The 14,145-nt window shown below is 58.0% G+C and overlaps 4 protein-coding genes across 4 annotated transcripts; all 4 read left to right on the top strand.

The window, feature by feature from the left end:
- Window positions 1-852: 852 nt before the first annotated feature.
- Window positions 853-1,338, top strand: LSCM1_04024 (uncharacterized protein; the record flags this gene model as incomplete). Its single annotated transcript, XM_067321549.1, has 1 exon — window positions 853-1,338. The coding sequence occupies one exon, from the start codon at window positions 853-855 to the stop codon at window positions 1,336-1,338; it is 486 nt and encodes a 161-aa protein (XP_067177780.1).
- A 1,402-nt stretch (window positions 1,339-2,740) lies between these two features.
- On the top strand, window positions 2,741-3,499 carry LSCM1_04023 (uncharacterized protein; the record flags this gene model as incomplete). Its single annotated transcript, XM_067321548.1, has 1 exon — window positions 2,741-3,499. One exon carries the CDS (start codon window positions 2,741-2,743, stop codon window positions 3,497-3,499), a length of 759 nt encoding a protein of 252 aa, XP_067177779.1.
- A 1,023-nt stretch (window positions 3,500-4,522) lies between these two features.
- LSCM1_04022 (uncharacterized protein) lies at window positions 4,523-5,245 on the top strand (the record flags this gene model as incomplete). Its single annotated transcript, XM_067321547.1, has 1 exon — window positions 4,523-5,245. One exon carries the CDS (start codon window positions 4,523-4,525, stop codon window positions 5,243-5,245), a length of 723 nt encoding a protein of 240 aa, XP_067177778.1.
- A 7,312-nt stretch (window positions 5,246-12,557) lies between these two features.
- LSCM1_04021 (uncharacterized protein) lies at window positions 12,558-13,430 on the top strand (the record flags this gene model as incomplete). Its single annotated transcript, XM_067321546.1, has 1 exon — window positions 12,558-13,430. One exon carries the CDS (start codon window positions 12,558-12,560, stop codon window positions 13,428-13,430), a length of 873 nt encoding a protein of 290 aa, XP_067177777.1.
- Window positions 13,431-14,145: the final 715 nt, after the last annotated feature.

The following is a 14,145-nucleotide window of genomic DNA, read 5'->3' as shown; positions in this document are numbered from 1 at the left end:
TCTGTGCTCTATTACCTCGGGTCTCTGCTTGTCGCTTTCTCTGTGCGGTTGCCGACGTCTCTGAGAGGGAGCATGAAAACAGGGCGCGGGGTGTACAGACACACGCCGATGCAGCGAACATGTTCAAAGGAGACGTGCGCATCCGCAATGGGCCTGTTCACTCTCTTTGCTGTCGAGCAATAATGCGTGTGCGCCTCTTCCGTGGAAAAAGAAGAGCGACACACGCGCAGAGCATAATCGATGAACGCACCGGCACGGACACGTGGCTGGGGAGTGGCGCGTATGGGCCTTCGATGTTTGCCTTCGCAATGAGAAGAGTTTCCGTATTTTTGGGCGTGTGTGTGTGTGGATGGGTGGGTGGGAGTCTACAACTCTGTCGCTCCTCTCCAAATGCAGTCGGCGTGAAGTCTGCTGTCGTCGCTCCTCAGGCAGGGCCAGAGCGGGGTGAGGGAGAGGTAGGGGAGGGGGACAGGAGAATGACGTCCACTGTCGTTTCGCGCTCCCCCAGAACTTTCGTGGGTGGTGCATACACGAGATGGGCTTTACCTCGGCCTTCTGCGGACTGTCGTCCCTCATGTCCCGGTCTGCTGGTCTCTCACTTTCTCTTCCCCTCTTTCTGCCCCGCCTCTCTGTCTGATGAGCACAGGCCTCCTGCGCTCAGCGCCTGCTGCACCGATCACACAAATATACACACTCTGCGTCGCAGATAGCCGCAGATTTGATCGCTTGTACGCATGCGTCTCGTTTGCCGCGGCTATTTCGTGCTCTACAGGCTGTTTCCACATCGCGTGGCGGCCGCTGTTTCGCGGCAGGGAAATTATTTATCGGCTGCTCTGCTTGGTTTCATCTGAGATGATGCGCCGCTTTTACCAGTGCGCGTCACAAGCACTGCGCGAGCGCCTCCTCGTCCCACTGAGCCAGTTGACAGGCGCCGAGCTGATGGTCGCTTTATCCATCGGTGTACTTGGCGGCATCTTTCCAATACCCTTGGTGACATCACTCGCCACCCTCGCGATCGGTTGCTACGCGCAATGCACCACCACTCAGCTTGTACTGGGCTCAACAGTAAATCTTTTCTGCACGCCTGTGCAGTTTCTATTGCTACCATCGTTTGCATGCCTTCTAGGGACTCTGGCGCAAGTGGACGTGGCCGCCTTCACCGCGAGCGCGCTCCAGAATTCTCTAAAGGCAGGCTATGCCACCTTTCTCAGCTCATGTGCGCGCATGCTGTTCTGCGCAACAATAGGGTGGTTCCTGGTAACCGCTCCGCTGATCATCGCTCTCCGCTTCGTACAGCAGTGCATCCTGCATCGTCAGTTTAAAGAGATGGCGAAGTAGTGTCACATTCCGGTGCGAAGCAGCGCACGTGCCTTCTGCGGAGGTCATGCCGCGCCCTCGTATGGAGCCTGTACCTCACTGTCGCTCTTGTTGCGGGGCCTACGACGCCGAGGTTGACTGCCTGTTTCTCATGGCGACCGCTATCCTATGTCTCATAGCCTCTGTGACAGCGTGTGCGAGCTGCTGCACTCCCGTCATTAGAGTCTTTTCAGGTCATGAGCGATGTCAGCTTCCCCCCGTCTCCCGCCCGCCTGCTGCCGCTGAGCTACGTGCGACTCATTGAACTGGGCAGGGCTAAGCTGCACGAATGCTGCGGGGGGCAGCGAGGAGCTGCATCCAAGTCAGTGGGGAAGAGAGGGGAGGGGGAGAGGAGAAGCAGGAGCGTGACAGCACCTTGACGGTTATCGTTTGCGTGTCGAAGTGCATCCCTCGGTGATGATCTGCCCATCGAGATCCTCGTGAGCGGCACGACAAGTGATCCGGTACATCTGATCCTTCATATAATCGAGCGCTGCACAGCTGTGCATCCACCCTCACCGACCAATGGCGCTCGTAGAGTGCAGAAATGCTGGGCGCTCAAGTGCTTATCTGTTACTGCGAAAACATGCGTCGCCCAAACGACGCAGAGGGGCGTGGGCAGGCCCCAGCGTATCGTTTCTCTGGGGCACCGTGCCCTTCTCGTTCGGAGATGCCAAGCAGGAGGCCTCCCCCTGCATCTACCAGTGCTACGACACTTCTCGTTGCCCATCGTTTGGTGCATGTTTCACGACCGACGTAAAACAGACGCATCGGTTGCTGTTGTTCGCTGGCTTCTAGTGCAGGAATGGCATGGCGTCGAAGAGGTATACATCAGTGAGCACACTCCAGCCATCTTCATGCTGGACAAAATTTCCGCGTCACCCGAACGCATCTCGCTGGGACCCTCTCGTTGTCTAGTTGTACGAGGGGCCTTAGTTGCCGAGGGGGGGGTAGTATCATAGGGCTCCCCTCCTGAGAGCTACTGAGGGGAAGGAAGGCGAACAGCACGAAGGTTGGCCTGTAAGACAGGTCGTGCTCGGGTACATTAGTCGGCGCAACACAGCGCCGTGTATTTCTTAACTGCTCCTCACCCTCACGCGGTGAAGCTACGAGGGCTCCCGTCGTGTGACCTTTGATTTCCATGCTGCACTATTATGATGCTCGTGAACCAATCAACACAAGTCCGGTAGCAACCGCTTCTCCTCACAGGATGTCGCGCACCGCACGCGCTTTCAGCGGTGCACTGATGCTAACGCGAGACGCGGCAAGGTTTCCGCTCCCTTGTTGTCATTGGCTTTCACACTCTCTTCCTCACCTCTCAACACGTCCCATTCGCGCTCTGTGGCCATGCCGCTTTCCCATTCTTCATCAAACGTAAATCACTATGTGCACGCGTCTAGTTTACGGCAACGTGATCGACATGCCCGCTGTCCCTGCCCCTGAGTCCGCGATCAAGCGCGCTGCGTTCAAGCAGCAGCAGACGGAGAGCTTCAAGAAGGCCGTGGTGGCCAACAAGGCCGCCAAGGCTGCCCTGAAGAAGATCGCCTACAACCGTGGCCGCAAGTACTCACGCGAGTACCGAGGTGCGGAGAAGAAGCTGGTGACGCTGCGCCGCCAGGCGAGTACCCATGGGAACTACTACCTGGAGGCGAAGCCGAAGGTTGCCGTGGTAACCCGCATCCGTGGTATCGCCAAGGTGGATCCGAAGCAGCGCAAGATCCTCCAGCTGCTGCGCCTGCGCCAGATCTTCAACACGGTGTTTGTGAAGATGAACAAGCCGATGGAGAACATGCTGCGCGCGGTGGAGCCCTACATCGCGTACGGCTACCCGTCTCTGGCCACTGTCCGTGCTCTGGTGTACAAGCGTGGCTACCTGAAGATCAACGGCCAGCGTGTGAAGATTACGGACAACCAGATGATCAAGGACAAGTACAACAGCGCCGACGTTGTGTGCGCTGAGGATATGGTGAACCAGATCTACACCTGTGGCAAGCACTTCCGCACGGTGACGCACGGCATGTGGCCCTTCAAGCTGGCCCCACCGGCCGGCGGCATGCGTCAGAAGCGCCGCCACTTCGTCGAGGGCGGCGACTTCGGCAACCGTGACACCCTCATCAACCGCTTCCTCGCGCGCATGATCTAAGGTGCGGCACGTCCGTATCACTTACTTGCGTGAAGGATGTTGGTTACGCGTCGCTACGCCAGCCGTCTTACTGTGTCATCTCAGGCATTGCATCTGTGTGAGCAGGTGAAGGTGCATTGTGCACATGCTGTTAGAGGCATGCCACTGTCTGTGCGCTGTTAATCGGGTCGCTTCTTGCCAGTGTGGCGCAGACACAGGGCGGGGGAAGTGTGCGTTACTGTGAACACTCACCTTTTTTTTTGTTTCACTCATTTCCCTTTGCACGCCGTTGTGTGCCGCCCTTTTCTTTCTCTGACGATCTGTCTGCGTGTGCTCGTCGGTTTAGGGGATGCCTCACGTCTCGGCATGTTTTCGCGTATTTCATCATCGTTTCGAAGACGTCGCTAATGCGAAGAAGTGAGCCGACTGGGAAAGGGAAGAGAGGGACAGGAGGCGTGGGCACTCTCCGCCAGTAAAGGGTGTCGGCTCTCCGCCCGGGACATGAGCGCATCTCTGCCTGCGTATGTTTATGAGGGGCAGAGGAAGGGGAGGGGGGCTCTGCAGCTGTGCCTCTGCCGAGGCGGCGAGGGACAGTATTGATAGAGGCACTGACCCATCCCACATGCGTGGGGATGCTGAGCTTGCCTTGTGCTCCAGTACGTCCCCACAGCCTGCCCTCTTGCCCGCTCTCTCTGTCCCTCTCCGCCCTCGGCGCACTGTGCGGGAGGATCGCACGCTTGGGCTCCCTCCTGCGCACCACTCAGAAGCTTTGACAGGAGACGCGGTGGTGAGCGAGAAGCCTCTGACGGCGACGCTGGCAGGAGCGTCAGATTAGTTTCCTCTTTCCCACCTCCTCCTCAGCACACGTGGCCATTTCGACGGTCCCCTGACCAAACAACATGTCATGAATTTTCACTTGACATGACGATGCACTTCGATTCCCGTGTCGCCTTCCGTCCTCCCTGCCCTCTTCCTATCCGTACTTTTCTGCACGTACTGCGGCACACTTTTCCGGCCACGCGAAGGATACCCGGAGTCTTCACGATGCCCGCTGTCCCTGCCCCTGAGTCCGCGATCAAGCGCGCTGCGTTCAAGCAGCAGCAGACGGAGAGCTTCAAGAAGGCCGTGGTGGCCAACAAGGCCGCCAAGGCTGCCCTGAAGAAGATCGCCTACAACCGTGGCCGCAAGTACTCACGCGAGTACCGAGGTGCGGAGAAGAAGCTGGTGACGCTGCGCCGCCAGGCGAGTACCCATGGGAACTACTACCTGGAGGCGAAGCCGAAGGTTGCCGTGGTAACCCGCATCCGTGGTATCGCCAAGGTGGATCCGAAGCAGCGCAAGATCCTCCAGCTGCTGCGCCTGCGCCAGATCTTCAACACGGTGTTTGTGAAGATGAACAAGCCGATGGAGAACATGCTGCGCGCGGTGGAGCCCTACATCGCGTACGGCTACCCGTCTCTGGCCACTGTCCGTGCTCTGGTGTACAAGCGTGGCTACCTGAAGATCAACGGCCAGCGTGTGAAGATTACGGACAACCAGATGATCAAGGACAAGTACAACAGCGCCGACGTTGTGTGCGCTGAGGATATGGTGAACCAGATCTACACCTGTGGCAAGCACTTCCGCACGGTGACGCACGGCATGTGGCCCTTCAAGCTGGCCCCACCGGCCGGCGGCATGCGTCAGAAGCGCCGCCACTTCGTCGAGGGCGGCGACTTCGGCAACCGTGACACCCTCATCAACCGCTTCCTCGCGCGCATGATCTAAGGTGCGGCACGCCTGCATCTGGTAGGCGGAGCCATCTCTGGGCTGACACTTCTCAATTATCCACGCCGTTTTCGTTTCTTCTTTTGTCTCTCTCATTTTGTCATAAATAGTACGCAATACAGGACAGGCACAGACGGGGAAGCCCCACCGTTTGGGCTTCGTAGTCTCTTCCACACCGCCGAAGGCCATCTGCGAGAGCGTTTTCGCTTTACCAGCAGAGAGCGGGTGCATGGATTCATCTCTTGCTGGAGAAGTGGAAGAGCTGTAATCCTTCGTGGAAGAGTGAGGGGTGTGGTTCGGCGATGGCTCCATCGATGCCTGTTCACTCACCGCTTCAGGTGCGTAGAAAGGGATGGCGTCCTATGCGCGGTCGCATGCTCACTGTGACAGTTGTGCGAGCCGCCTTTGTGCATATTTCTCTGACATACTGCCTTTCATTTCATGTTTCCCTCCTCTCCTCTCTGCTGCAGTGAGCCTCTGCCCATCTCCGCTGCGCTCACTCCACAAAGCGGTGCAGGGCGGTTATGCTCTTCTCAGCTCGGTTGCGGCTCACCTCTAAGAAGCTCATCTTGGAGTAGTGCGCGTGCCGCAGCGGATTTTTGATGGGGCATGGCGTGCTGCCGCACCCCCATTTGCTTATGGGCGACCACGCTGTTTACGCTATCGGCTGTCCCCTGAAGACGGCTTCGCCCACGGCGAGGAGGATTGCGTGGAGTCAAAGCGGCAACACGCGTCCGACGACGTTCGCATGCCTCTCGCTTGCTGGTGTGCTTCGGTACCCCCCCCGATCTCTGCCGTACAGGTGGGCGGCTCGCTCCTCCTTCGGCTTTCTTGCACTCCCCCTCCTCTTTTTTTCATAATACGGCACGTCACCCTCACCACGCATCGCGCATGACATTTCGATTGCGAACGCACATGTGAGGTGAAAAATCCTGTGAGCCCTTCTCGACTCTCCGTCGCCCATGGGCGCTCACCGCGCACACTAAAGAGACTCCGAAAGCAGCTGAAGCGTACACGGTGAGTATCGGTCCCCCTTTAAGAGGGGAAACGGCAGCATCTCTGCCCACTCCAGATGTGGAGGGGCCCGCAGGTCTCTGTTTTCCTGAGACAGAGCATTCGCAGGCAAGTATTTGGTACAGTACGCAAAACTGGCTGCCATTCACGCGATCGTCTCGCTGTCATTTTTTTTTAATAGCTCCTCTTCTTTTCTGCCGCCTCATCCCATTATGGCACATCGTGGTGCATTTTGCGGCTGCGCCTTCTCTCAATGATGGGCAGAAAACGGGCAAAAAGAACCGAAGCGCTGCTGAGTGTGTGTCTGTGTGCGTGTGTGAGCCGGGGAGTGGCGCGGGAGAGGGGAGGAGAGCCCTACGGATCTTTTTTTCTATCCGTACTTCCGCTTTTCTTTTTGTTTCCGTTTGCGTGGCAGTCGAAATTTGCCCGACTTTCCGTGTGGCCACTGCGCGATGGCGTTCACATTTTTCTTTTTTTTTCTCTTCTGCTGTTTGTGTTCGCGCTGGCCCCTTTGTGTTCTATCGTTACTTTTATCGGAAAAGGCCGCCGCTTCCTTCTCCGCGCTCCCTGCCTCTTGGCATGCTGCGCTTCTGCACCCCTCCTCCTCCTCCTCCATCCACGCCTCGTCCTTAACCACCCGCGGGCAGCTCTCACTCTCGCTTCCCATCTCTCCCCGCAGCGCCCTGTCAATCTCCCGGGCGGCGTTGTGTATGTGCCTGGCGGGACACCTCATGGTGACCTTCTCGCATTTCTTATGGGGCCCCACATCGCTCGCTCCACATTTCACCTCCGTTCGTGCTGCAATGTGGGCCATCACGCTGCCATCACCAATCGCACAACGGCCTCTGCCGGAGCGCGCGCAGCTGCTGTGGGGTACCTTGGACGGAAGCGGCGTGCCGTTTCTTTGTACCTGTGTGTGGATGAGGCCTATTCGTCAACTTCTGTGTGTGTGTGTATGTGTGTGGAGACGGAGCATTTTCGCTGTGCTCGTTGAATCCTTTCCTTTCACGATGTGACGTCGAGCTGGCAAGAGGGGAGGAGGATGAGAAGGGCAACACAAACGACCTCCTCTTCCCCCCCTGGCATTACATGCATCTGTTTTTTGTTTCGGCACTTCATTCTGCGTACAGTCGCCAAGGCTCGTCCTCATACATTCACTCTCCAACACATTTTCTTCTCTCCACTGCTGTTTTTCTCTTCTCTCTCCCTCCCCCTCAGCCCACGAACGGCCACACCGGTGTCTCGTGTGCTCACAGCGAAGACGGTTCTTCCTGAACATACATCTACCCCCCCTTAACCTTTTTGCTTCATGCGCCAGGCGCGCCTCCCTTTCGGCTCACCTCTTCTGCAAGACGCTTTTGAGGCCCCTTTTCAACTGCCCTTTGTATTCGGTTCCGTTTGCCGTTCTGGCGCGACTGTCTGTCTCACAAAGTTTGTGTCCCACCTATAATACCCCTTCCAACGGCGGCAGTCAGCGCCCCCCCCCCTGTTGCTCTCTCTTCTGTCGCTGTCTCTCTTCGAGGCGGCTCGGCGAGTCCACCGCTACAGTTTTTGCACCCTGTCTCTCCGCGACTGCACTCGTTTTTTCCAAGTTTCAATTTCGGCCTTGTGGGCCTCCCCCATGATCACCGGCCGGCCCGTCATCGTCAACCATGCTTTCGAAAGCGGAACGGAGCGCTGCCAACTGCCCCATCTGGTAATGCTCTCCAGGGCATCAAGCACAGGCAGTAGCGACCGACTCCCTCCACGCAACTCTTTGCTGCTAGCGGGGAAGGAGGAGGGGGTAGTGGTGGTGAAGTTTTGTGAGCGCTGCTGCAACTGCCGGAGGAGATGGACAGCGAACCACATCCGCACGGAAGAACACCTGACATTCCCGACGGATGCTCGCGGCTGCTTTGCGGTACGTTTTTTTGTGCCCTCTCCCCTTTCTGCGCGTGTGCTTAGCCGTCAAGACCCGATCTCACACCTCATCATCACCATCGCGCTCCCACGAGCACAGTGACTGGCAAGCGCCGGGGTAACGTTTTCTAGCCCTCCTCTGTGTGCCGTAGGTGTGCCTTGAGCACGCGCACGGTGGCCGCCAGATGTAAGCCGGAGGTGGTTTATCTCTGTATGTGTGCGTGTGTGTAGGAGGGAGGGCGAAGGGGGGCGGCCTGCAGGCATCCGGCCCTGGTGTGCGTGCGCGGGCCGACGTCCTGTGGTGGACCAGCTCAGGAGGGGGTAGCCGGGTGGGCTCCGACGCGCTCCCCCTCCCTCCCTTATCGTTATTCGAGTCGACTGCACTGTGATGGGCAATCCACGCCTGACTGCACGAGGGACGGAGTCGGCAGCCTTGGGCACCCGCTCTTCGGTCAGCCGGGCGGCAGCGACGGAAAGGGGCGCGGCAAGCGGAGACGCTCTCCACAGTCGCGTGTCGGCCCTGCAAGGAGGAACGACGCGCAGAAGGGAGACCAAATACGGAAGGGGAGCACGCACCCACCCACACACAACCGAAAAAAAACACGTTTGCGCTGGTGTTACGTGCAGCCACATGCAACCGGCAGCTTTTGCAGGCACCGATGCCAAGAGCAGAGGCGCCAGCGCTGCAGGAGAGGGTGCGAGAGGTGAAGAGCCACGCCTCGAGGCACCTGCGCCTTAGCGAGCATGGCGCGGCCTGACGTGGCGCAGCGAGGATGGCGTGCGCCGTTCAGCTCGGCGAGGGGGCTCACGTAAAGCGGCCCGCGCTTTGTACCTGGCGCCGAGGTGCTTGGGATGAGCCGGGCCGGGCCATGCAACTGCTGGCAGAGCGCGAAGCGGGCGCCTTATCTCCAAGAAAGAGGTGTGTACTTATGCATGCGACGTGGCGGGTCACTTGCAGCAGCAGCCCATCGCATGGGATAGCACAGCTCGCGGAGCACGACCGCCGCGCGGGCAGGGCCCCGGCACGAGGCAGTGCGACACCGAGGGGAGTAGGTGGGTGTGTGAGGGAAGGCCGCTGCGATGACACAATGCACACGACAGCGGTCATCACTCGTTTCGCGCTGAGGCCGGAGCGGTGACTCTCCCTACTGAGGGAGCTCTCCGACGGCACGCCGCGATCCGGTACGCGCTGGTGCGCCCCCGCACGCCAACAAAGGCGGCAGACGTTCACAAGGGCGCGAGCCCTCCGTAGGCACATGGCTGGCGTGGCCCCTCGCGAGCCTTGACGCGGTTTTACCCCGCATGAGCTCGGCCGCGCGGACACACGGCACAGTCGCTGAGGTCACTGCTGATCACAGCCGAACCGGCGATGAAAAGATCTCCAACGCCTCTGCCGTCCCTTCGCCCCCCTCCACGATTGGGCGCGATGACAGTGACGAACATGGAGCGCTCTGCATCGACCCCCTCCCCCCGTCTGGACCGTTGGGGTTCTCGTCGCGAATGCCTACCGTTGAGTCGATCCGGTGAGTGCGCCACCGTTTGTTGCAACTCCTTCGTGGTTGGCCGGCAGGGCACCGGAGCAGCCCGCCTGCCGATAGACGCACTGAACAGGGGGGGTGCACTGGACAAGGTAAAGGCTTCAGGAAGCCGTGTATTCGGCGCACCTCTATCATATACACATACACATCTGTGCGGTCTGGCGCGGCTCCTGTGGCGCTGATGCAACACTGCCCTGGAGGGGATGCCATTTCAGCTTCGCTTCACACCGAGGCGCGTCGGCTGCGCCCCGCGTCCGATGGGGAAGCCCGCCACTTGGCGTTGCAGCGACCGCGAGCGCGCCCCATAGTCGACGGCCTGCACGCACATGACCATCCACACCGTCCTCACGGCGGTGGAGGCAACAACTTGGAGACTCCGCACCCCAGTCACCTTGCCCCCGGAGTGCATCTGCCACCGCGCCGCGTCAGTTGCGCCTTCTCCACATGCATTTCAATAGCCGCAAACACGTACTGAGCAGAAAACCCTGCGGCCGGCACTGTTTGTGTGTGTGTGTGTGTTTCCGGCAGCAACGGCCGCTAGCGGGCATATATGGCGCGGAGACTGCGCCGCTGAAGAGACGCGTTGGAAAAAGCGGGCCTTTAACGATCTCAGCGTCTGCAGAGCAACCGAGTACAAAGCAAAAGCATAGCAGAAAGAAATTGGTGAACATCCGTAGAATCTTTGCGGACACGGGCAGGAATCGGCATCGCCGAGCCTGTGGAGTGTGTGTGGCGAACGCCCTCCCTGACACTGTCGAGCCCCATGTGTCTTCATGATGCCCTCCCTCTTGCCAGCTCTCTTCTGCCGTCCTCCTTCACAACTCCGCTGACCATTTTTCGTGCGCGATAACGCTTTTCCTTTGATTGCCATCGGAACTGACTTTTTTTTCAAATTCCGGCTGCGGCACGTCAACAGCCGTGCTGCTCTGCCCACTCCACAGCAGTCGCTGTCGACCAACCCTCTATTCTTCATCCTGTCTTGCCACCTGCCTCTGACAGTTGAGGTAAAGAGAGCGAGGCAACGGCGCTCGAACAGGAGTTCTAGGCAGACATCCACGCGCGGCGAGGATACATATAAAAACACCTAACAAAACCTACGATAATATACATCCTCGTTTACATCAAGTGAGCGGAGTCGTTGGAAAATCACCAAGCGAGCAGGCCGCACCTCTGGGAGGCACATACGCATCCCTTGGGTGTCCAGGAAGCGTATCGAGAGCGCCATGTAGCGTACCTCTTCTTGTTGATGCTGTTTACCTCTGGCCTCATATCATGGGCTCTTCTCTCTTCCCTTTTATGTTGGAGTCTTCGACATTGTCTCCCGCATTCTCTTCCGTCTGACTTGTGCCATCACGCCTCGCGCACCAAACGGTGGGCATATTCCTCTTTGTCTTTCGCTCGTGCTTCGCTCGTCTTGTCCCCTCCCCCCTCCTCCTTCCCCCCTCTGTCTCCTCCTCTTTCGCTTTCGTGTGCCCCTATTTTTCTCGTTGATTCGGTGTGCATGTGTGTACGTGTGTGTGTGTGTGTGTTTGCTTGTTGCCATTATCGCCGAGGACGCACACACACACACACACGCGTACACACGCACAGGCAGAGATATCGAAACAAACCCGCTTACGCATACGCCGGCGCGTGTTTCTTTTTGAGCCGCTGTGCCCTCTCCTTCCCCCCTCTCCGTCGGTGCTTCTTCACTGTTCTTCTATACACGTTTATCATCCGTGCGCCCGTCGCGCTTCCGCGCAGGTCGCACTCGAGTTTATTCAGGTCCCCCCCGCCCCCCTCTCCTATAGACGCACAGAGTAGCTAACAGCCACATCCCTCGTCTTTCTTTTAGGCCCTTTGCCACGCGGAAAGGAGCCGAGGCAAAGGGCGTACAGAGACGCAAGTGCGTTTGCCCTCTCTCCCTCTCCCCCCTATTCCCACCCTCCTCTGCTTTTCAGTGTCTCTGTATACAAGCGCTGCCGACTTCATTCACTTGATCTCTGCCAGCGCGTTCTATCGCAAATCGGCATCTCTCTGGACCGTTTGCTTTCTGCACTTGGAGGACGCCAACTTCATTTTTGTCGTGAGGTCTGCGTGTGTATGCGCAAGTTCCTCCCGGAGCAAGTGTCATCATACTGGCAACAGCGATCTCACTCGTTTTATATTCTGCCACGTTCTTCCAACCGTGATGGTGGAGGCCCCACGCACTGAGCGGATCACCGACCAATACCCCCCCTTACCACTTCCGTCCGACCTCTCATTTGAGTTCCGTTGACATCTGCACTTCCCCTTTTCTTCCCTTCTCTGTCTTCGTTTCTTTTGTGCTCGATAGTGCACTCGTGCCGCCAACATTGCCGTATCCTCTTTGCGATCAGCTCCCTTTGTGTATGTGTGTGTGTGTTCCTCTCTTTTGGTGTCTTCGCGTGTTCTTCGCGTCTTTCACCCTTTTCCCTCACTCTTTGTGTCCTCTTCATCTCCGCCTCGGTTATTCATTGTGTGTCGCTGTCGTGCTGCCCTCCCCCTTCTGTGGGCACTTCGGGAGCCGCTAACGACCCTTTTCTTCTTCTTTGGCCAGAAGGACTTGCCGCTAGTGCTGCATAAGGTGGAATCAATTACTGTGCTGCATTGCGGCTTCGGCTGGCCATCTATACCCCTCCAACGCTGCGGCCCGTTTGACAAGCTAGCCGCATTCTCGCACACATCCTCGACGGACCTTTGGGCGCAGCCTTGCGTGCGTTTTCCGCATCGCCGCTGCCGCTCCATAATCTGTGCTCTTTCCTGCGTGCAGCACGTCGGTGTACGCGTGTCCCCACGTTCTCACCTGTAAGTGACGTCTCCCTTTGGCTTCCCCCCTCCTGCACTCGTCGTTTCTTGCCAAGATGTCTGCGGCGCGCAAACCAACGACGCAAGAGGCGATCAATTTCTTCAAGCAGTATCGAGAGAAATTTCAGTCGAGTAGCAGTGAAGGCAATTCTCCGACCCAAAATAGTGTCAATGCCTCTCATCCGCAGAACATTGTGACGCAGGTGCAGCATGTAGGCGTGGGGGCTGAGCTGCCCAACCGCAGCATTGTTCCGATGGATCGCCGCAACGGTACGACGACCACTCGGCTGGATTTGCTTCGTAAATCTCCGACAAACTGCTCGCCATGCCTACTGCAGGACGAGGTCGTCAAGCCGCTGCTGCCGCCGCTACCATTCGCCTCGGTGCCAAAAGTGACGTTGGTGTTAGACGTGGATGAGACGCTGGTGCACTCAACGTTTCAGCCGAGCTCAGATGTCGTGTACGACAAAAAGCTGCTTGTGCCGTCCGAAGGGAAGACGTACACCGTCAGTGTCAAGTACCGGCCTTATCTGGAAGACTTTCTGCGTTTTGTCAGCCGCCGCTTCGAAGTGGTGATTTTCACCGCGAGCATGCGCGCCTACTGTGACAAACTTATGGACGAAATCGATCCGCAGGGCATTTTGGGCAACTTGCGTCTCTTTCGCGAGCACTGCACTCTTTTCGAACGCTCTTACGTGAAGGATCTTCACCGACTCGGCCGAGATCTTCGGAGGGTTGTCATTGTCGACAACAGCCCAGTGGCCTACTCGTTTCAGCAACGCAACGCCATCCCGATCAAGACATGGATTAATGACCCGAAAGACCGGGAGCTCTTTTTGCTGCTACCGCTCCTTGACAGCCTCTCGATGTGCGACTCGGTGTACAGCCAGCTGGATCTGTACAACGCAAGGGGATGTGATTACCTGTGAGGCACGTTCTACTACGTGTAGGCGCTCCGTGGTTGCTCATCGACCTCATCTTTCCGCTCGCTTTCTTGTGTGTGTGGCGTGGTCGAAGCACTTTTTCATCGCAGCACATGCCATCTCTCCCTGTGATACGTGGGGGCTGAGGGTTATCGCCCGCATGTGTTGCTCTCATCTCCCCGAAGACACCTTTCCTCTCTGTTTTGTGCTTATGTTGTTCTCGCGGGGCTGTGGCGCTCGTGCCCTCGAGTGATGGGAGCAGCTGACGGCGAAAGAACAGCAAACGGGCAATGGAGGCCACTGGGTCATCTATGAGCCTATCATATTATTTTCCAGAGCTCAGCCCTCTCACCTCTGGTTGAATGCGCGGAAGTGCTTGTGTGCCGCTTATGTGAGCCCCTGCGTTCCTTCTCCGTTCATGCGTGGAGAGGCCGCTCCCTTTTGTTAGTGCGCGTGTGGTATGCCTGAGTTTCATCGTAGGGGGGCCCATCACATGGTACAACCTGTTTGTGTCACTGATGCATCTCTGTCTGCGCACGCGCGCATTTCGGAGGGTGTGCGTGCGCACCAAAGACGTGGGCTGTGCCATCTTCCCTTCTTCTATTCTTCGACCCTATCGCTTAATATTCGATCAGCCGCATGCGGCGCGCGGAAAGGACGCCTCGCTTGCCCCCCCCTCTCTCTTTGTTTTTGCGTGGTCAAGCTCCTGAGGCAGTGCGCA

This window comes from Leishmania martiniquensis, chromosome 26, assembly GCF_017916325.1.
Source record: "Leishmania martiniquensis isolate LSCM1 chromosome 26, whole genome shotgun sequence".
NCBI classification, from domain to species: domain Eukaryota; phylum Euglenozoa; class Kinetoplastea; order Trypanosomatida; family Trypanosomatidae; genus Leishmania; species Leishmania martiniquensis.
This window is presented reverse-complemented; position numbering and strand designations above follow the sequence as displayed.